The 21950-nt window shown below is 41.9% G+C and overlaps 1 protein-coding gene across 1 annotated transcript; it reads left to right on the top strand.

The window, feature by feature from the left end:
* The first annotated feature begins 1032 nt into the window (after nt 1–1032).
* Nucleotides 1033–8229, top strand: trib1 (tribbles pseudokinase 1). The gene is made up of 3 exons (XM_085262651.1): nt 1033–1730; nt 2525–2817; nt 5621–8229. The coding sequence occupies exons 1-3, from the start codon at nt 1410–1412 to the stop codon at nt 6093–6095; spliced, it is 1089 nt and encodes a 362-aa protein (XP_085118777.1). The 5' UTR covers nt 1033–1409; the 3' UTR covers nt 6096–8229.
* Nucleotides 8230–21950: the final 13721 nt, after the last annotated feature.

Raw genomic sequence — 21950 nt, 5'->3', positions numbered from 1 at the left:
GAGGTTTGACGGTGCACACGCGCACACAGGCCAGCTGCTGCTCTGTTTTCAGTGAATGCTCGGTGAGCCTCTGCTGCAGCCACTGTGCTCATTCAACATAAAGCAGTGGAAAAAGAAAACTCTTGCGCAACACGCACATGGTCACACGTGTGCACACACCCCGACAAACACACACAAACATGCACATTTATAATTGCCCAACAGGACTCGTCTCAGCGCTCATCACAGGAATGTTTTTCAAACTATATCCTGCACTTCACCCTTGAATTTTTGACGGTCCATCGTTCGCTTGATTCCTATCATTGCATAATTCTCATAAAGAATTGCACAGCATTTGGCTCCTTTGGTAGGGGTGCTTGATGTACAAGTGGTTTCACCTTAGCCTGGCTGCTATGATGTTGTTTACAGAGCCAAGCTGGCATATTTTTCTGTGAGTTCTTATAGCCCAACAAAACTACAGCTTTACGGGGGTGAGTCATATCCACAGACCCAGCATGGGAAAATATCATGGTGTTGTTAAAGCCAGAGTTCAAGCTAGCACACTGAAGCTTTTTGTATGGGCTGGTTCACACCTGAAGCCCAGCGTTTAGAGAGCAAACAGTTCCGGTGCCACGCAGAGGTCTGTGGAGAAAATGTTACAACTGGCAATAAAGGGCAATAAGAGCCGAACACTAAGGAACAACTGAGTCAGACAAGGTACTTCAAGGATTGTTAATTATTGCCTAAAACATGTGCATGCTTGATGAGGCAGCTGATAAGTAACAGATGATTTCTTCACTCCTCTCATCAGCTCCTCAAGTTCCTTTGGTATCAGCAAAAAAAACTCTTATGGGGGAATTTGAAGATTCATGACACACTGGTTAGGAAAAATAAATAAATAATGTTTGAAGCATATGCTCACGAAGTCGTCTGAGAAAGCTAATACAGTGGGTAGTGTCATCAGAGCCGCGCTGAGCAGGATTGCTCAATGGTTGTGTCACCAGGAGGCTGGACTGGTCGGGCGGAGTGTTTGAGCTCAGAGCTCAACATCACTGGAGCTCACTCACTCTCAGCCACTCTTTGAGTGTGAGGCGGTCTCTCTTTCTCTCTGTGTCCTCTCTCTTTTCTCCTCTCTCTCTCTCTTCTCTCTCTCTAACAAACACTGACTCTGGGCTATGAGGGATCGCATTTTTTTTCCTCTCACCAAAAGTACACAGACCTCAGAAGCCACGAGCACTCACTCTACAGAAGGACGTCGATTTGGATTATTACCAAAATCCGCTGAAGTTTCTTTTATGTGTCACCAGTGCTGAGTCTTCTACGGAGAAATGGAGAGCACAGTTTGTAGCTTCTTTTAACCGTCAAAGGGAGCATCTAAAAGCAGACGGAACGGACCTCGCTTCTTTTTTTTCTTTTTTCTTTTTGCTTTCATGGTGAATCGGCCTATCAGGATGAACTTGCAGTGGAGCAGCCGGGCACCTTGCATCCGCGCGGGGAGACTCGCGCACAAGCGGCTTGATTCAGACGATCAGCCGCCGGCCAAATGCGCCCGGCTGAGCGCCGAGGCTGGGGACACGCAGGGACTCCTCGGCACCTCTCCCGGATCCCCGGTCAGCCCCGGCTTAACCTCTGTCCCACCGACTCACCAGGGACCGTCCAGCATAGGATCGTATCTACTTCTACCTCTGGCGGACCGGGAATGCATGCACAGCGCGATGAACACCGATACTGGCATTGAACTACTGTGTAAGGTATGCGCAATCCAGTCATTGTGCAATTTCTTTGAATGAAGGATGTTTCAAGACATCCCATTGCCCAATACCCTGTCTGACATGTCATCCGTATTTGGCTGACTTTTTCACCAGATGTCATTCTCACGCGAAATGTGTCACGATTTCCATAATAAAAGTCTTACTTCATTGTATATATTTTTTATTTTATTTTTTTAAATGTCTGAACCTGATAAGGCTCCTTTCATTTTTACACGTCGTGAAAGAGCAGCCAAACCCTGTGTTGCCTGTTTTGTATTGTGAAAATTCAGCCTATCATACTGAAGCCCACCAATCCTTGGCACCGGTGCTTCGCACTGTGTCTGTCAACTGGGCTCATTTGCATACACGTCACCGCAGTACGCCACGCTGTGACACACAAAAATGCAAACATGTGAGGCAAAAAGGCTCTCGTGATAAGGATCTTTCCCGATAAGGACAGGGTCCTCCACTGTTCCAGATCCCTGTTTATTTTGCACGATAGACCTGCAGGCGTTTGGCTTTGTTGATTAATAAAGTTAATCGCTTCACGCTTTGATGATTCATTTGTCACGCGCTTGCAAAAGCAATGTATTGAGCTGGAATCAAAGCATATCCCAAGCCTTTTTTATGTCGCTGCCAAATGTTCATGGTTGCTTACTTAGATGATCATTAAGAACACACTGACCTATTGCCTCCTCCTCCTCCTCCTCACACTCACTCTCTCTCTTCTCCTCCTTACCCATCTTTCTAATTTCCATCCTGCATCCCTCCTTTTCCTCCCATCTTTCTTCCAGGTCTTTGATATGGGGGTATACCAGGAAAAGATCAGAGCCTATGGTATTCTACCAGCACACAAGAATGTGGCCGGCATCAGGGACATCATCCTCGGTGAGCGCAAGGCCTACGTGTTCCTGGATAAAGACTTTGGGGACATGCACACTTTGGTAAAGAGCTGTCGCCGACTAGACGAGGGACATGCCTGCAGGCTCTTCCGTCAGGTGGCCCTGGCTGTAGCCCACTGCCACCAGGCAGGCATTGTGCTGGGTGACCTGAAATTACGCAAGTTTGTCTTCACTGATGACAAAAGGTGAGGATTCACCTGTCACGATTCTCGAATTGCTCTCAGTCCTTAACACTGATCTCAGCTATACAGATTTATTTGAATGCTCTCAAACATCTAGTGTAGTGGCACATGCCAGTGAAAACACAGAGCAAAGACAGCAGCAGCTGATACACACACAGGCCATGTGTGCAGATATCAATGTGGGCACAGATAGAGTAGGAGGTTCTGTACTTGTGGAGGCAGACTGCTTAGCTTCCCAGATTTTCGCCCTCTCTGTCTGTCTCCCTATTTCACTCTCGATGTGTCTCTTTGTATGCAGCGTTGTGTGTTTGTTTTGCATGCTTGTGCACAGGCAAGCATGTGTGAATGTAGTGGGTGGTAGTTTGGCAGAGCTGCGAGACGAGGCTGCTGAATGAGAAAATCATACCTTCTGTGGTCTATATCTTAGAATGCATTTATTACTCATCATTTATTAATAAATTACATCATAGCAATGCTGCAGGATAAATGGCGTGTCCAGCAAGATTTCATTCACTTACATCCATGAAGTAGTATGCTTTGAACCTGCTCCCACACACACACACCTACACACACACACACACATCTAAATGCCTGCATCTCCCAGTGCCAGATATAGTTCAGGAAGATACACAAAATCCATGCTTACAAAACTGTTTGTCGCCTCTTTGCCCTTGCGTCACTCTCTTTTCTGATCCCCTCCACCACCACCCCCCCCCCCCCCCACCCCCCAATCCGGCTCTCCATAGGGCCTTTTTCATGGAGACTTTTGAACAGTAACATTCTTCAGTCATGACCTCTGGGTTAGCTGGGTTACAGTCGATGAATGAGAGCAGACAGCCAGTGAGAGAAGTTGAAGTTAGTCGCGTCCCTCTGATAGCTATATGGCTGCAGAGCGATGAGTCACTGTGTATATGGGCAGAGGGGAAGAGGGGAGGGAGGGGGGTGTTGCACAGCTTTTTTCTTTTTTTCTTCGTGCGTGTGCATGTGTCCGTCCATGCATGTTCGCGCATTCAGAGCTGTAAAGCTGCGGTCCATTGCAAGTTCAAGTGGCTTGTTGCTGGCAGTTCAGTATTTCGTCAACGGAGCGACGACACTGCAACATTAATGTTGGTAGGCTGACCTGCTCGACCCGTGAAGATGTGTGGTGACGGCATCTTTTTTTTCTCATGCAGACTTCTCTGTGCACTTTTTGTGGTAACATTTCAAAGCGCCACTACAAAAAAAAAAAAAAACTCAAAAGCATCCTGTCGTGACTAACCTGCAGGCTTTGCTGATAACATTAAACGGCTCTGTGACATAATGGAATTTGGCAGTATTCGTTTCCAGAAAATCAGCTTTGTTCACCCTGAGATCACCTCTTTTGTTCTTTTGTCCAAACACAGACAGACAACAACTTAAGGCTCACTGAGCTCTTACGATTCTGCATGACCTCATTTATTCCGTCATCCATTCCTCCAAAATTCACAATCAGGCATCTTTCAAACCCCAGCGCACAAGCCGTGATGCGATGTCCTGGCCAACAATGCAGCGGCCAAGCCAGCGACAGAGAAAGTCACAACATTTTGACAAATGCTAGCTGCATTCGCACACACACTCGCACACACACACAGACATACACAGTGCAGTTGGGAGAGCCAGTTTAGGAAAGGTGACTAGCACTCTGAAGCATGCAGAGCTTCACAGTCAGGCCAGCCTTCCCGTGCGTCACTGATGTGGCAACAGCCATTTGAGGGTAATTATGGGATGGCTGGCGCCGCAAGTGTGGGACCCAGGTGCAGATAGCCTCGGCTCGAGAAAGAGAGAGAGAGAGCGAGAGAGGAGGAGGAGGAGGAGAGGAGATATGTACTCTCAACAGTAGGATGAGTCATTCTCTCCACCCCTCTAACTCTCTCTGTTCTGTTTCCTTTTCTGTCTCCATCTCCTTTCTCCTCTCCTGACATATCTCCTCCACTATCTCGCTGTTTAAATATCATTTGCTTTTCCGTCTTGGTCCTTCTGGCTGTCACTCTTTTCATCCTGTCTCCGTGGCTTTTTCTTTGTCTGCAGTCAGTCCATCTGACATCTCAAGTGTCTCACTGGGGCGACCCCCCGAGACTGAGATACAACAGAACTCTTTATGTGCGCTTCACTTGATGAAATCCCCTCCAGTCATTATACACAAATTAAATTAGAACTAAAAACAGTCTGTATCTGCTGCTGTAAAAAGAAAAAAAAAGTAGAAAAATGCATGACATATTTTTTTGCCCATGGAAATGGCAAAAGTTTCCCATCAAATGTTCTATCTTTGTGCAAGAGCGTTTCAGTGGTGAGTACCTCATCCTGAAAAAAAAATGTGCTCTCACAGTCTTAGTTGCTCTGCTGCAGGACTAAATGTACGTCCTGTCATTAACTTGGCTAAATATAGCATTGTGTGTGTGAGAGTAAAGAAGGAGGAGGGGGGTGTTGGTGTAGTGTATTTATGTGTGTTTACATGACCATGTGAGTGCCAGGAAGTCATTGGAAATTTGCTTAGGCAGCTCTGCTTCTTAAACGGGAATCACAGTGGCGCACTTGGGTCGTAGTAAGTTCACTTCTGTGTGTGTGTGTGTGTGTGTGTGTAAAACTGTCTGTCCATCTGTCTGTTGCACAGATTAAAGCTAGAGGAAGGAAACACACTGTACTTATGCTGCTTTACAGTAAAATTAAAGCCCTCTCTTGTGGTTATTTTTGTGCAATAGCGGTTTGGCTCAAACATACATATATTGACATTTTGTGCTATTGAAGTCCATTCCAGATATCTTGACCTTTGGTTTTACTTGCTTTACAGGACGCAGGTGAGACTAGAAAGCCTTGAGGACTGCCGCGTCCTGGAGGACCCCAAGGATGACTCTATGTCAGACACCCACGGCTGCCCTGCCTACGTCAGCCCAGAGATCCTCAGCGGTTCCACGCCTTATTCCGGCAAGATGGCCGACATGTGGAGCCTCGGGGTCATGCTGTACACCATGCTGGTCGGCCGCTACCCCTTCCACGACCCGGACCCGGCCACACTTTTTTCCAAAATTCGCAGAGGCCAGTGCTGTTTGCCTGAAGGTTTGTCTCCCAAGGCCAAGTGTCTGCTCCAGAGCCTGCTGAGGAAAGAACCCTCTGAGAGACTCACAGCAACTGAGCTGCTCGCTCACCCGTGGTTCCACGTGCCGCCATCGTCCCGGGAAGCGGCGCTGGGTGACCAGGAAGTAAGCTCGGCCGAACAAACGGTGCCATCCTTTGATGCGGAAGAGGACGACGACCTCTTCTGCTGACGGATTCGATTTGAGTCTGACTGAGGGACCAAAACAAACTATGAGGGATTCATTGTTGTTTTGTTTTTGTTGTTTTGTTGGTTTGTTTTTACATTGGCACTTTTTAGAAACCCATTTGTGTACTGTTGTGTGTACATACACCCTCAAGCTTTCTACAAAATCTTACTGTACTGTATTTTGTTGTCGTATACATGTTACTCGCTAAGGGCATTGTTCACAATGATCACTCATTGTGTTTCTGTATGTGTGATTTGGAAATTATTTGGTGCTAGAAGAATTAACCATGACAGAAATAAGCCAGATCGTGTATTTTTAAAAAAAAAAAAAATCTCCACAGGCTTCTCCGGGCGTGTCACGGGAATTTAATAACCAGTCGGAGAGAAGTCATTGATGTTTGTTCTCAGCGTGAACTCATGAGACTTCATAAAGCATTAGCTGAATCTTGAGCGGGAGGCGAGGAGACCAGGATGTTGTTCCTCTCACTCTCTAACCAGACTGCAGGCTTCACCAGCTGACTCACCGATCAGCTCGAGGACCGCCAAGCACGAGCTTGACGTCTTGAAGCAGACAGTGACATAAAGTGAGAAAGATGGATAGCAGAGGACTGATGTGTCATCCTCAGCGGGACACTACAAAGGTGTCTCACTGCCAATCTGGCACTGTCTCCGCGAATGGAGCGCATTTACAAATTTCACACCACGCACAGAAGGTTGAGACAGGCAGGGTGTTACTGGTGTAAGACTGGCAGAAAAATGGTAAGAGCTCGACACACACACACGATGCTGACACAAGTCCTTGTTAATGGCTAACAGAGAAAAGTACATCTCGGTCATTTTATCATTTAGAACTGTTAAGACTGTTTAACATTTATGGCACAAGCTCAAAGCTGAATATCTTGCCTAAAGGTTGAATCCGAACACAAATATGAGCATCAGTCCATCCAGCATGTCTGAAATCCTGCATATGTGCAATTGCCATCAGCTAAAACCCAACACTAATGCTTCTGGTTTAACTACCTAAATGCTGGGAGCAACCCTGGTTTTAAACACTTGGCCACATGAATCAGCAGCATCAGAGATTACTGAATAATTCCTGAACCCGATGGCATCAGGTTCAATCAATCAAAGAAAAAAAAGGGAAAACAAGCACCGATGCAATCAAAAAAAATCTGCATTTGTTCATGAAATGTGCCAAATATGCACTTAAATTGGAAACCGACGCATTGCAGAAAAATGAAGACTTTCCCAGCTGAGCAGTCGAGCCTGTTTTGTTAATTTCTGTCGGAACATTATGTGAACCTGTTTTGCTTTAACAAAAGCCGAGCTGTGTGCTGAGTGTTGTGCCCGTATCACTGTGTTTCATAAACTGAATGACTCTGAATCAGTCGCAGTCAGGCGATATTTGATGTTGGTTGTCTGTTGATGACTCAACACTTGAGCGTGTCTGCAGAGAATGGTGATGACCTTGGCTGGAAGAATCTGTTCAGACTGTTTCACCTCTTTAGTGGTACTTTTTATTTTTTATTTTTAATCTCCCCCCTTTCCTTTTTTCTTGTTTTGAAAGCTACGGATCCATGGAGACTAGTCTTCATAGTTGGTGACATTTTGTACCACGCTCTAAGATACACTGTTCGTTTGTGAAAAGCAAATAGAGAGTTTCAGCCACATTCAAGCTATTATAGCCAGCTGTTTTGCTCTGGTACAATTTATTGACAATGGTACTAAATCTGGCACATCAGAGAAGTGTTGCGCATTAATTTTTCTTTCTTTTTAGTCACGCAGTAGGCTAATAGAGCATCTCGCGGTTCTTTCTTTCGTTCATCTGCTCGAGAAGACCAGATGGAAGGCAACTCGTGACAATCGCAATTGTCCTTCACAGCGAAATTAATTTAAGAGGTTAACGATGTTGTTTCTGTTTCATACATGTAGAGTGAGTCACGCCTTCATGTGACATGTAAACTGACACGGGTGCACAATCTTCATAATGCACTGTGAATTATGTATTTGTGACACAACCTAGAGGCTATTTTTAGTCCGGATAGGTTACACACAAGAGTTATATTCATTGTATAAAATATGTAAATATGTATATTTGAAATATGTGTGGAGTTGTTGAATAAAGATCACATTTTTCATATTCTCACAGCATGTTATTATTTATCACTGCCACTTGTCTTTCGCACACACAGCCATACTAACGCCTGCCCGGCTCTGACGCACGCCTCAGAGGTTTTCCTGGAAGAATTCTCTCAGCGCCGCTCTTCATCACCGTGAGGGAGAACAATGCGATTTCCCTCAGCGCTTTCAATTTCATTTTTGCAAGAGAAAGGAACCGAGGAAAAGAAAACTGCCTCTCCCGCTTTCTCCATCTCTGCCTCTAGCCGTTTACTCTTCTCTGACCTTTGTGTAATGTAACATTTAACTCCTCAAACACACAAATGTCAATAGTGGGTCAGTGTTTCTTTCCTGGAACACACAAGGGGGAGCATAAGCGCTGCTCTCGTTCTCTTTTTCTCCAGCTTCAGCAGTAACCAGGGGAACTCGAGGTCATCCCATCAAACAGTGAACAACAGCACTATTTGAAGTCAAATACTTACATGCTTTCATATCCAATCCTTGTTTGCCTGTGAATCATTTGACCTATAAGAGCTTGGCATATCTCCACCCTCTGTGTGTTATGACTACCTTAGGCATGGCTGGCCGGGGCTTGCGTAAGCGTTGTTCGTGTGTGCGTGTTCATGTGCATACCTGCCTGCATGTGTGTGTGTGTGTGTGTGTGTGTGTGTGTGTGTGTGTGTGTGTGTGTGTGTGTGTGTGTGTGTGTGTGTGTGTGTGAGTGTGTGAGTGTGTGAGAGAGAGAGAGAGCAAAGGAGTCAGATTAAGTATCAACAGGGTAACTGGAGTGTCTCAGCTGCTGGGAAGCTGCCAAACGATTGCTTAACACATCAGAGCCGGGCTCCTCCAGGAATGACAACAGGGCCCCTGAAAAGTAGGCTAGTCGAAGGTCAAGTAATGAATATCTGGAGATGTGTGTTGGGGGACTGTGTGTTTGAGAGGAAATTTGATTGTGTGTAGCAAGCGACAACCTCTGGGGCTTAAAAATGAAGCCAACGCGGAAGTGCCGAGTGCACTTCCTGCAAAGGCCACCTCAGGTTAGCTCCAAAAGAGAGTACATCCCTGTAGACTGCCATGCTACAACATCCCTTTTACAGCATTAAAAGGCATGTTTATGGTCTGGAGCAAACACAGACGGTACAAAAGATGAACGTAGCTACCATGATGTCATCCTCTGCTGTCTAAACTTCCATTTTGAAGCCTTGACGTAAGCGTTTCTTTTGCATAGCCATTTGCAAAAAACAGACGTGACTGACAAGTAAACTAAACAATGAGTGTTTAGTTTACAGGTAATCCTTCAAGTATGACCAAGATGTACTAAATAGACTTAATTTTTTTGATTCAGTGTGACCTAAAACAGGTGTCTGAGCCCAAAAACCCATCAGCAAAGTGTTTACAGAGGTTAAAACTGAAAGCTGTTTTCCCTTAGACTTCTATGAAAGTGGAAGTCTTTTTGGAGCCACGGCTTTTGTTATCTGTTGGCCTTAAGATAGAATGCAGGTTTGAGGGAGTTCTAACTTAATTGTAATGACCCGTAAGATTCATTCTTGTTTTCTTCTGTCTATGAGTACAAAGGATTGCATACCGGTAAGGCTTAGAGCAATGCTGATTGACAGCTAGGGTTGAATGGCAGGATGTGCCAACATAGGGAGATGTAGCCAGTGGCTACAATGTCAATGTCAAGCATTGTCAAGAACATGTCAAAGTAACAAGTGACGATATAACCCCGATTATATAAAATATTGCTTAATCAGAAGCTCACATAGTCTGACGTCTAAAAGGAAAATAAAGGCATATGCCTTATAATGCATAACAAAAATCTTTGTTTTCTGTATGCACTTCCATACAAAGACAATGAATTTCTGAAAATCTCCACCCTGGAAAGAGTTTTAGAAAAGGTCAATTTTCAGTGACCTAACAAGCCGTTTGCATGTTGCCAAAACACTAAAATGCATAGAAAAAGCTACGTTTACCAAAATACCCATACAGGTGTGGACAGAGCTTGGATTTTCCTAAGGTTAAAAGTTAGGGTCATGGCTACTTTGACAGATGTGGCAATTGTCTGCAGGTCATCAGCGCCATTGATTCAAACTCCAGAACTGGATTGGTAACTCCAGTTCGGTTGTCAGTGTCTTTTGGAGCACTTTAATAGATTTCTCTGTTTAATATAGCTTCAATTATGGTGGGTGGAATTTTTATATTTTATTAGCATATTGTCTAATTAACAGCATCTGTGGCTGAACAACAGCGATTTCTCATGTCATGTTACGTGACCATCACGTGAGAGTTGTCCACTATATTGAAAGGGATACAACTAACAGTTGCCAGCGAAAAATTGGTTTTTCCTGACTGGTTACTAGAAGAAACTAGTGTCAATGAGAGTGTTCCACCAAAAACGACTTCTTTGGTTGCTAGCAGCCCGAAGCTGTTACTGGTAGTTTGTATGGAAGACACATCTTGTCTTCAAATGCTCGCTACTAGCTCCGAGCCGCGCGGTTCGAAATGTACAATGTTCACCTTCAAAATGAAAGTTGTGCCTCAACGCAGCAACCACCACATTTCAAAACATGTAACTTTGTGTTACACTTTTCATAAACTATACATAGTTTGTTCTGGTTGCTTGTTCTGGTTGCTAGTTCTGGTTGCTAGCTCTGGTTGCTAGCTCTGGTTGCTAGCTCTGATTACTAGCGAGCTGCTAGCAAACTATTTTAAAGCCAAGAATGTCATAACCACCTGTACCAGTCTCAGCAAAAAGCTCAGACTGTAAATTATTGGTGTATGTTAACTGTTCGGTTGGGACCCTGCTTATCTTACCCTAGTACCTTCGTGTCAGACAATCATTAGTTTCACTTTTAACAATGATTGTCTGATCTAAGAAGGCTATTTAGTGCATTTATTGAAATTAAAGTCATGGTTAACAAAAGTTTTTGTGGTAAATATTAACTTAAGGTGAGGTGTTTTGAAACGGACTAAGGCACACTGTGTGTCTGTGTGAGATCATCCTGCCACAAGTGTAAACTTTATCCTTCCTTTTATCCGGGATCATTAAAGTTTCCCAACCACCTAAATGTAAACAGCAGACTTCACAAACTTCCCCAAAGCATTACAGCTGTCCTTGTTGGATATTACACTCACCAGGGCATTATCAGATACTTCCTTGATTATCTATGATGTCATTTCATAAAATAAAAATGACAACAGGGTAATTTATAGTATTTCAGTGGATTTTTAGAAATGATTTTAAGGTTTGTAAAATACATAAATGACAGAATAGTCTTTTCCAACATTATCTTTCATTTAAAAACTATATGCTTTGTTTTTCCACGTAGCTCAAACGGGAAAAGGTGTAATTTAGGAGTCATTCTGATCTCCTTATTACCAAAATGCCACAGGAGGAAGTGAAACGGCATATCTGAAATATAACAGTAAAGCACCTGCTCTGATGATAAAAGTGTTATGCCTCTTCCTGGAACTTGTTGGCTCGGTTGACCACTCCGGTGATGCAATTGAAAATAGCCTCCTCTGTTTAAATGACATGTTGACCTGATTTATTTCATAATACGAATCCCCAGAGGAATGCGGGGCATTGTGTTGACGTCGTTCGGGAAGGAATGCTTTTAATAAGGCTGGTATTTTCGCCTTTTCATCTTAGATCACAAAGGCATACCTGCAATTTATGTGACAAGACAAAGCTGTGATCTCTGCTGCGATCTTGTGGAGAAACTGTAAACTGCAGCTTTGCGTCAGATCATCTCTGCTCAGTAGCCAGCTGAGTATTTCCTGCATTTTATGACACTGTTGGGCACAGAGGTATGTACTTACACAAAAACAATTGTATGCTAATTGTATGTGTTCCTGATTCATGTTGTTACTTAGCAGACATACACATCTAAGGTTAATATTAATAATATTAATACAAATTAACATAATAAATAATAATGAATAATATTACTAAAAGATTAGTATTGATCATTTATTTATTTAAGGACACCTCGGATTATGTAAATCTTGCCTTTTAAATACAGAACTGACAAAAATGAATAAGAACTCTGTTCATAATAAGTATATTTTAAAGCATTAAACCCAATCATTCTCAATCGTTGTCTGCTTTTCTCTTGTTTATATTATAAGTGCATCGAAGCTGAAGGACCAAAAGTCTCAACCACAACAAGGCATCAATTTGTCCACAATTCACAACAATCACTACTCCCTCTACAGTGTTGCTTACAGTTAATAAATGAATAAATACATGAATAAATACAATTTACACCCAAAATGTTAACTTTAAGTAGCTTGATTACATGGAAATTTTCCATGTCATTTAGTTACAAAATGCAAAACACTACATTTAATGGAATCTGGTCAAATGACATTTACTGGATTGGTATACATTCAGTTTATACCAAGCATTTTTCCATAATGATTAATTGTTTAGATAAATAAACCTCTGATTTTATATATTTCTGTTGCATTTTATTCAAAATTATTGCTTCATATGTATTTTATCAGAGCAAAAGAACTGTTTTGGTGCAAAATCTAATTCAAATTCATTAAACACAGTGATCACCTAATGGGTCTTCTCTGTAAAATAATGGAAAGGTCAAGGGCACATTTAACATTGTTCTGAGCTAGGTTAGGGCCAGCCAAGATCTAGGGCCAAACCTTTGTTAGATTAAGATTCTTCATGTTGATTCCAACCTGTCTCCATATTTATCATGCACAGTATGAGAATTTTACCAAGTGATGTGATGGTTTAAAATGTCCCTTTGCTGCACAACTTGCACATGTTAGTTGCGTTACTGGAGGGAGTGGTCATATTAGCTGGTTCCCACATTAGGAGGGTATGTTTGGGGCCTTCCCGTCACCATTGCGCTAACATTACAGTCACTGCTATGGCATGCTGATGTGTTTCATGCTTTTTATGGACTTTGTTTACAACTGACCATGTACTCATAAAACTCCTGAACTCAAACACTTGTATTTGGTGTTGCAGGAGATTAATTTGTCCTTGATTTGATTGTGGTTTTCTGACAAGAAAACTTTCTTTCTGTGCCTTACACATTACAGTAACCTGTGTACTGTGATGGATCATGAGCTGAATGGGCTACTAAATCATTGATGTTGTGGTTTTATTGCTTTGTTTGAGCAAAACGAGACGCTGTAAATCATCAAAACTGAAACTTGGGACTGTTTTCTGACCAGACCATAAATTTTTAGATCCAATTTATGTTTATTGTTCATGTTTCTAGCATTGTTTTTCCCATCCTATGCATCTTATGCACTCTTCCTTGTACATATAAGCATGTTTACTTGACATGAATCTTATTTATTCCCGTTATTGGGGCATTGCTGTCTCATCCATGCATGCTACCATCACGAATGGTAAGAAATCAGCTGCAGAAATGTGGTTGTCACACACAAAATGGCAACCACCTCTTAAAAACACTGCTCCATAGCTGCTGGTGGTCAAAAGTACAGCAGGGTAATCACAAGAATAATCAGCAAATTAATCAACAGCGACAAAACTCGTTATCCTTGGAAGTAAATTCATTTTTACAAGAAAACATGGAAAAGTGTAATTATCTTTTTCTGACAGCATGAATCTCCACTGGAGGTAAATGGAAGTGTTTGGGTGTTGTAAAACATGGAGGAGCAGGATCAGGGAACATCTTTCTGATGAGGTTATGCCCCCTGGAAGTGTGTGTTATGATCATGATTGTTTTCTATTCAGAATGAGACACATAAAAACATTATTAGGACATTAAAATATGCTGATGACATGGCAGTAGGAGGTCCGGTTTACACGATTGTTTTTATCGCGGCTGATCTACAAAAATAAATCAGTTCAAGTATCATGAATCTATCTCTCCTACTGATCAACAAGCTTGTTGTGAACTGTGTGAACCTGTTCTACTTTTCCTCATTATCTGTCATATATGCACTCCAGTGGCACATGCTCCTACTGAACATGGCCAAAGTTCAAAAAATGAAATCAGTGTATGTGCAAATAATAATAAAAGTTCAGGCTTCAGACAGCCAATCAGAAAAAAGTTGGCTTAAAGGGAGGGTGAGTTACAGTGTGCTGTTTGCACCAATTTCCAATATAAGACTTATATGCACCAAAATGAGTTTGATGTTAGTATGAAGTCATACAAAGTCAAACAAAAAAAGTTCTGATTCAGTGACGGGCAAGGTTAGGTGTTCCTGAACTGCCTGCAAATTAACATGATACATACACTCATCAGACTCATCATTAGGTACACTTGTTCAACTTCTTCCAGCTGCTCTCCTCCTGAGATTATTGCCTCTTTCTGGCAGCAAATTAGGAAATTTTAAGTGTTAAGCAAATATATAAACTGCAACACTATGGAGCCACTAACTGTTCAACTCCTCATTACGACAAATATATAATCAGCCAATCACATGGCAGCAGCTCAGCGCATTTAGGCATGTAGACCTGGTCAAGACAATCTAGCGAAGCTCAAACTGAGCATCAAAATGAAGAAGAAAGGTGATTTAAGTGACTTTGAACATGGCGCAGTTGTTGATGCCAGACAGGTTGGTCGGAGTATTTCAGAAACTGTTGCTCTGCTTGGATTTTCCTACACAAACATCTCTAGAATTCATAGAGATTGGTCAGAAAAAGAGAAAATATCCAGTGAGCTGCAGTACTCTGGACAAAAATACCTTCCCAGATAGATCGACTTTGGCATGTGGTGGAAAATGATAGATGTCCTGCCAACAAATCTGTGTGGTGCTCAGTACCTCTAAGATATCAATATTTGAGATATTTATATATAAAACATTATTGAATCTGAATAATTCAGGCAGTTTTGAAGGGAAAAGGTGTCCAACCCAATACTAATGAAATATAACTAATGAAGTGGCCGATGAGTACTACATATCAGTAGTCAGGTGTAAAGACAGATAAGAATGAAACTTGTTTTCATTGTAATCTTTTATTTCTATACAATGTTACAAATTATCTGCAGGTTAAGTGAGTATGGACTTTGGCTTAGCTGATATTGGGGTTATGTTGTTACTCGGAATGAAGCACTACACACTATGCAGTGCAAACAAACGTCAAGAATTTACAACGCAGATAACAGATTGAGCTTGAGCTCCACTGGGAACAATAGTTAATTACATTTTTCTTTATCTCCCTGTAGTTTGCATTCTTCAAAACCACAGTTTAGATAAACTGTTGATTGTTGTAGCACTAAGACCCTATATATGGGGAGTTGTTATTTAGCAGCAGAAAGTTTTAAAGAGATTATTAAGTTGTAGGTCTTGAGGCAGAAATATGTGTTTTAAAAAAAGAAAGAATGAAAGAACAAAAAGGAAAAGAAAAGAAAAAAGAGGGAGAGAGACATTTATTAACCAAAAATAACGAGAGCAATGAAAATTGCCCTAGGAAGCAAAACTAAATACAAGGAAACTTAAACAAAACTTCAGGGAAGCCTAGTCTCACTGCTCTCTCAGTGTCTATATGCATGCCCTAGATGTAAGAATATATATATATGCACTGTGCATCCATATGTTTGCAGAATGTCACATGGTTATGTGCACTTGCTCACTGCTCTGAACCAAATCATGGGGTTTTCCCATGATGCACTGAGTGTTTCTTCCTTTTTCATTCACCTCTTTTCACTCTCTGTGTTTATACACTGTGATTTAGTTATTATTAACCTCTGGCTCTCTTCCAGTGTTTCTTTTGTCTCTCCCACTCCTTTGTGGCAGATGGCTGCCCCTCCCTGAGTGTGGTTCTGCCAGAGGTTTCTTCTTGTGAAAAGGGAGTTTTTCCTTCCCACTGTTGCCAAGTGCTTGCTCATAGAGGGTAATTTGATTGTTGGGGGGGTCAGCATTTTTGTAGGCTCTTTACCTTACACTATAAAACACCTCGTGGTGACTGTTTACCTTGATGCTTTAGAAATAACATTTAATTGAAGTTATTTGAATTAATTAACAGCTGATATTCAGAATCACAGGTGATCCACAAATAACGGACAGAAGTTAAAATATTGAGCACAGTTTAATTAACAGATAAGCTCATACATCAGAATAACTATAAAAAGTCATTAAGTGCCCAGCGATCACTCACTCCACTGATAATATTTGGAAACAACATGTTGTGAGAAGAGGACAGTCAAAATCCTTTTATAATCTTAAAAACCAAATGTGAAACATTATTCACATTAATGCTGTGTCATTACAGTGAAAAGGCAAACATAACGTTAATGTTACATTAAGCATAGTTTACTAGGGATTAGAACCGGTTGGAACATTTCATATGTCAATTACAGTCAAATTCCAGAAGAGGGTGGTGTTTTCATGTATCTGCCACATTGTCCCCTTTGGCTGGAGGAGTGTCAGGTTAGGATTAAGGTAAACAGCAATGTTAATGTTATAAAGAAAAACATTTCATTATGAATGAACATGTAAGTGTGCTGAAATCTACCAAACAGATGCATTTCTAATTTCCCACCACGATCATGAAACATCATGAAACAAGATCCGATCTGTGTTTTAGGGGGTCTTAATGCACAGCAGACCAGAACTGTTTGGTTGCTAAAGTGATCAAGTCTGAATCAGTAACGTTCAATGTGTCATCACATTAGTCATAAGGATGAAAAAACTCTTAAATTATGTACAGTGGCACCTTAAAGGCTTCTTCTCCTGCGCACGCCGCGGTTATTATCTTGAGAGCATCTGCATGTTATTTCGCAGTTTCATTAGCATTTGTTCCTCTTAGCCATAAAGAAGATTACTAAGTGTCACATGAACCCAATTTATGCTGCAAATACTGGCAGTGTGTGATGAGTTCTTTCCAATAATCTTCTTTGAGTTCACGCCAGAGAAGTGTGCTTGAATTAAAATGGTGGGCAGAGGGTTCAACTTCTAACAGCTGTGGAGTCATTTGGAGTCAGTTTCCATGTTTCATATAAAAGCGCAGCATTCTTTAGGTTCATACAGGCATATATGCTCTCATCCAAGAGGCTGTGAGGCAGTGCCCTTGGAGGTGGTCCTGACTCACATTTATCGTTTGAGTCATCATAAGCCAGGCCACGACAAGGTGTTAAATAGGCATGCCATAGCTGGGGTCAACGAGAGCTATTGAGGTCACCTGAGGCAAGGGCTGTATCCCAATTCAGGGTCTGCAGCCTTAAAGGCCGCATTTCAAGGCCGATTATGTCACAGCGGCGTGCCGAAGGCTGTCCCAATTCAAAGGCTGCTCGAAATGTGGCCCTGAAATGCGTCCTTCATTTCCCTGAATTTTAAGGCTGTGGCAGTGTAGACTTCGTGGCCCAACATATCCCAGAATGCATAGCGCGGCAATGGGTGTGGATAAATTTGCAGAAAAAAACGGCAGATGAGGGGCGGCCGAAGAGTAAACTTTAAGTACTGAATATTATGTCACTTATTTATGAGCAAATGTTTAATAACGAAGAAGATTAAACATTACTGTTGGCCACATGTCGGCAAAGTTATGTGACGTTAGTGACGTTTGTACTAACTTGGTTTTAAAGCCTTTACTTTAAAATACACGCCGTTCAATAGCTGACCTTAATCTTACAGAGAATGATCAAAGCTCATGTGGAAACAAACAAACAAATGAACAAAAGGTTTTCTCCTTAATTTCTGTCAAACAAAGCTGTATGACACGTTTCCAGTGGTTAGTATCATGGTTGCTAGGCAACCTGGGCAGCGCAACGGAGGCTAGACCGTCCCATTTCACAAGCCTCGCACTTCCGGCCTTAGCGGTCTTTGAGTACGCGGCCCTTGAGGATCGTTGAGGCTGCGTACTTTAAGGCTGCAGACCCTGAATTGGTATACAGCCAAGGTGTCAGTAGGGACTGCAACACCTGGGAAGGTCAGACTGCATTATATAGCTGGTGTCATAAGCCACCGCCTCTCTTCAGCTGTGGTCATTCACAGTGGATGTTGTTGCCTCATTTACTCCTCTCTCAAACCATCAGTCTTCTTAGGAGAAACCAAACAGTGGCCCCAGTGACAGTAATGACCCACGCCTCATGTAAAGACTGATTAATAATGGGACGAAGACCTTAAAGAACACCTCCAAGGCTCCCACTGTGGGTTTAAATACCTGGAACTCTGAGATTGGTTTTAGAACTACAGAAGAAACTTCTTCACAAACCCAAACAAGTCCAACTGCCTTCTTTCTAAGAACTCAAAAATAGCTGGTGTTGTTTGCCTTAATTAAAGCAACATTCTTCATCTACTGCTATTTTCCTCCAGTTGTGCTGCTCTTTGTCTTTCTTACATCGTGAGACACTGGTGAACCTCCCTTTTCCATTAGACCACATGTGTCTCTTGCAGTGCAGAAAACAGAAAGAAAGAAAGGTTTAATTCAAGCTGGCAAGCATACAGTGCATGTTCTACATCCCACAAACACTCATCATTGTATCCATTTATCTCTAAAAGCTGCAGCACAATAGGAAATAGGCTCTATGTCATTTCAGGCATGGAATCTACTGTATGTTTCCCGTGCAGTTTCCTAGAAATGTGTTATTCCACCGCCAGCTCTGTGCACTCAGGCTGTGGTGTTGACACTAACTCATGCCTGCTGCTAATGGAGACAACAAGGTGCACCTGAGCATTCGTGTCATTCATGAAACCCTGCTGACACAAAGCTCTGAATAATTCTTTGTTTTTAATGCTGACATGCTGCACTTACATTTCCAATCCTGATTATTTCTGGTCAAAGTCACGATGGCCTCGGGTTCCCCCAGCGTGTACTGAGTTGAAGACTATTGTTATTTTATGCGCTCTAAAAGACGTTGGAGAAACACAGGTGCAAAACAAAAATCAAAGTGTGGAAAGCAAATTGTCCCTTTATTCTCTGACTCCCTTCGAGATGCATCGCGTTTTTCAAGAGTGACAGGAACTTCAGCAAGAGGCCTCGAAACCTCTACAAATAACAGACAGAAAAGAACAAAACAACAAAGTGAAACAAGATGTTCAGCTACCTCTTTACTCCTCGAGTACAGTGGTGTCTTTGTCTTGTTGGAGATACTGAAATGAAGGGGTGCGCCGCTGTCATCCTGCAGAGTGTTTTTACTCAGAATCGCCCTCTCATGCATGTCACTCATGCTTCAAAGGGCACGTGGTATCTTGTGCTTTCAGGGCTGCCTTGTTCAGAAGCCACAGTGTCGACCACCCAATACATGACTTTTTGTTTTCCCCCTGCAGAGCCGAGAGCTTGAACACGATCACCACCATAGACCCGCATCTGTGAGGAGAATAGAAATTAATCAACTTTGTGTTTTTCATCATTCATGGCATAAAATGTAATCTGGAAGGAGTCGATTATTTCTTATTGAAAGGCACAAAACAGCTTCCAAAATGTGAAAGAATATAAATGAGAAATTAAACACTGAACAGTAAGAAACTTCTCGAGGATTAAAATATGTCCATTAAAATACGTAAGCAGTTCTCCTTGAAGCCCTGATATGTTTTTTTGTGTGTTGCATGACGTTGGGTGTTGGACAAGCTGCTTCATTCCCACCCCCATGTAAAAAGAAAAATCGATAAATCAGCAGTTTCCCAACTAATGTGAGAGGAAAAAACATTGCACCGACCAAAGGAATTAGCTCAAAATGAAACAAAGAGCACAGTGTAGGGGGATTGGCCCGGGCCACACGGCCCCGTGTTAGCTGAATGAGTATACTGTGGCTGTAGCTGCAGCCTTTCAAGTCACTGGGCTTTGTAATAACTCTTGTTCTCTAAAAATGCCCATTAGCCAACTTGCTGCTCATTTCATTTCCAGGATTAGAAGTGGAGCACATAGGTCCCTTTGTACTTTGGAGGAAAAACACAGATCAGCTGTACACAGCAGCGGCATTAACCTCTCCCCTGCTCCTGTACTTACACCCTAAACTGCACGCTTGAGAGGACAGTAGCGAAATAAGAGGTCGGAAGTACATTTAGAGGAACTGGAGTATCTATCAACTTTATACTATTACACTAATAAGCAGCTACATTTCAGAGGATTGCACTGCTGTAATTCCAGAAATATAGAGTTAAATTACCTCTGTGTTGCCATATGGCTAATTTGAATCCAATTTAAATGTAAATGTAAATGTTAATGGGATGATGATCATCAGTTAAAAGAAAAATCCAGTAATAAAATAAATATATTTGTAATTTTTTTAAAAGAGAAAGGGATTCCGAGCATACTACTTTTTTATAGAAAGTATAAATTACTTATATTTGCACACAATGACAGAATTATTTCAGAAATAAGTTTCAATATTATTAGCCCCATTTTATTGAGCCATAGCACAACCACTGCTGTGCAATGATACATTTTAACTTTGTGATGCCTTGTAAAACAAGTTAAAACGGAGGGTTATCTACCAGTTTACACACAGTATAAAACTTCAGCGAGGGTTTGAGCTGTCACTCAAGAAAGCATCGTGCCGAAAACAAAAGAAGTCAGTTTAGACTTAAGAAAAAGAATTATTGATGCACACAAAGCAGGAGATGGATATACAAAGTTATCGCTGCATTCCCAAGCGTCAACTGGAGTGAGGAGTATCATCAGAGAATACCACACAATAAACTGGTTAGAGATCCCAGAGACCCCAGAACCACTGCCAAGAATCTACTGGATAACTTGATAGCATCACTGGATCACTGAACAGGATTGGACTGCGAGGTTGCAGACTGAGGAAAACTGCTTCAATCTAGATGGATGTATGGTAAGGACAACCTGGAGAAAGTTTATGTATACTGTAACTGTTTCTGTTGCCTTTTGCTGTAATCTTGTGTGAAGCACTTTGATGGACACTGTCAAAGAAAACTTCAACCAGCCAGTTGAAAAACTGGGTCTGAGTCATCTCTTTGTCTTCCAGCACGACAGCGATCCAAAACATACGTCACTCCTGGTGAAAAACTACTTCCAGAAAACCAAAGTGAGCGTGAGTTCACATGACATGAGTGGGCTGCATAAGGCCCTGACATGAATACCAATTCAAACCTGTGGGATGAATGAAAACAAAGCTAAATGTCAGATGACCATCAAATCTGGAGAAGCTTGAGAGATCATCAAAGAAGAATAGACGGGGATCAGGAGACGTGTGTAAACGACTTGCATCAAAAAATCTACCATGCCTAGAAAAGCTGAGCTAAAAATTCATTTGTCATATCCTTTTTGCGTTATTATGGCAAACAATTGCTTTTTCAATCAGCAGACACATAGCATTTATCATTTACTTGGATATCAATCAAATATTTACTCTCCTTTAGCTTTTTGTGTTTACCAAACCATGCACAACAATGCAGAAAATCTCTCTTCAGATGCTTCGCCAGCTTGTGGCCAGCTGTCTGCCTGTCGTTTGGTGCCAAACAGGTAAGGAACTGCAGGTTTTTAACACTTTTTTTGACTTTTTCACTGAAAACACGCTTCTTGCTGCGTATAAAAGCCGCAAGAGTCATGAAGGAAGTTGAACTGAGACTTGAGCAACTAAGAATGAAACTTGCAACACTTGAATTTACTGTGCAGAAATGTGGGGCATAAAATCGACCCTTAAAAACAATAATAATAATAAAAAAAAACAGTCAGCCATACAAGGATTGTGAAATTAAAAAAGGAGTGATATTTTGTTACACCATGAGTAGCTTTAGGGTTATTAAGCAGGAACTGAAAGCTTGTTGTATAGCAGTTGTAGGCTTTAGTGGTGTGTGAGTGGTGAAGATTACGTTTTTGAGCAGTATGTTA

Source organism: Mchenga conophoros, linkage group LG22 (genome assembly GCF_057382185.1).
Source record: "Mchenga conophoros isolate Kocher_MC1m ecotype Shallow Benthic linkage group LG22, M_conophoros_male_GT1.1, whole genome shotgun sequence".
Classification (NCBI taxonomy): domain Eukaryota; kingdom Metazoa; phylum Chordata; class Actinopteri; order Cichliformes; family Cichlidae; genus Mchenga; species Mchenga conophoros.
This window is presented reverse-complemented; position numbering and strand designations above follow the sequence as displayed.

Excerpts from the sequence above, each read along its gene's own strand:
- trib1 (XM_085262651.1), top strand. The coding sequence starts at position 1,410 with ATGGTGAATCGGCCTATCAGGATGAACTTGCAGTGGAGCAGCCGGGCA. Across the intron at positions 1,731-2,524 it reads GCATTGAACTACTGTGTAAG|GTCTTTGATATGGGGGTATA; the intron begins GTATGCGCAATC and ends TCTTTCTTCCAG. Across the intron at positions 2,818-5,620 it reads GTCTTCACTGATGACAAAAG|GACGCAGGTGAGACTAGAAA; the intron begins GTGAGGATTCAC and ends CTTGCTTTACAG.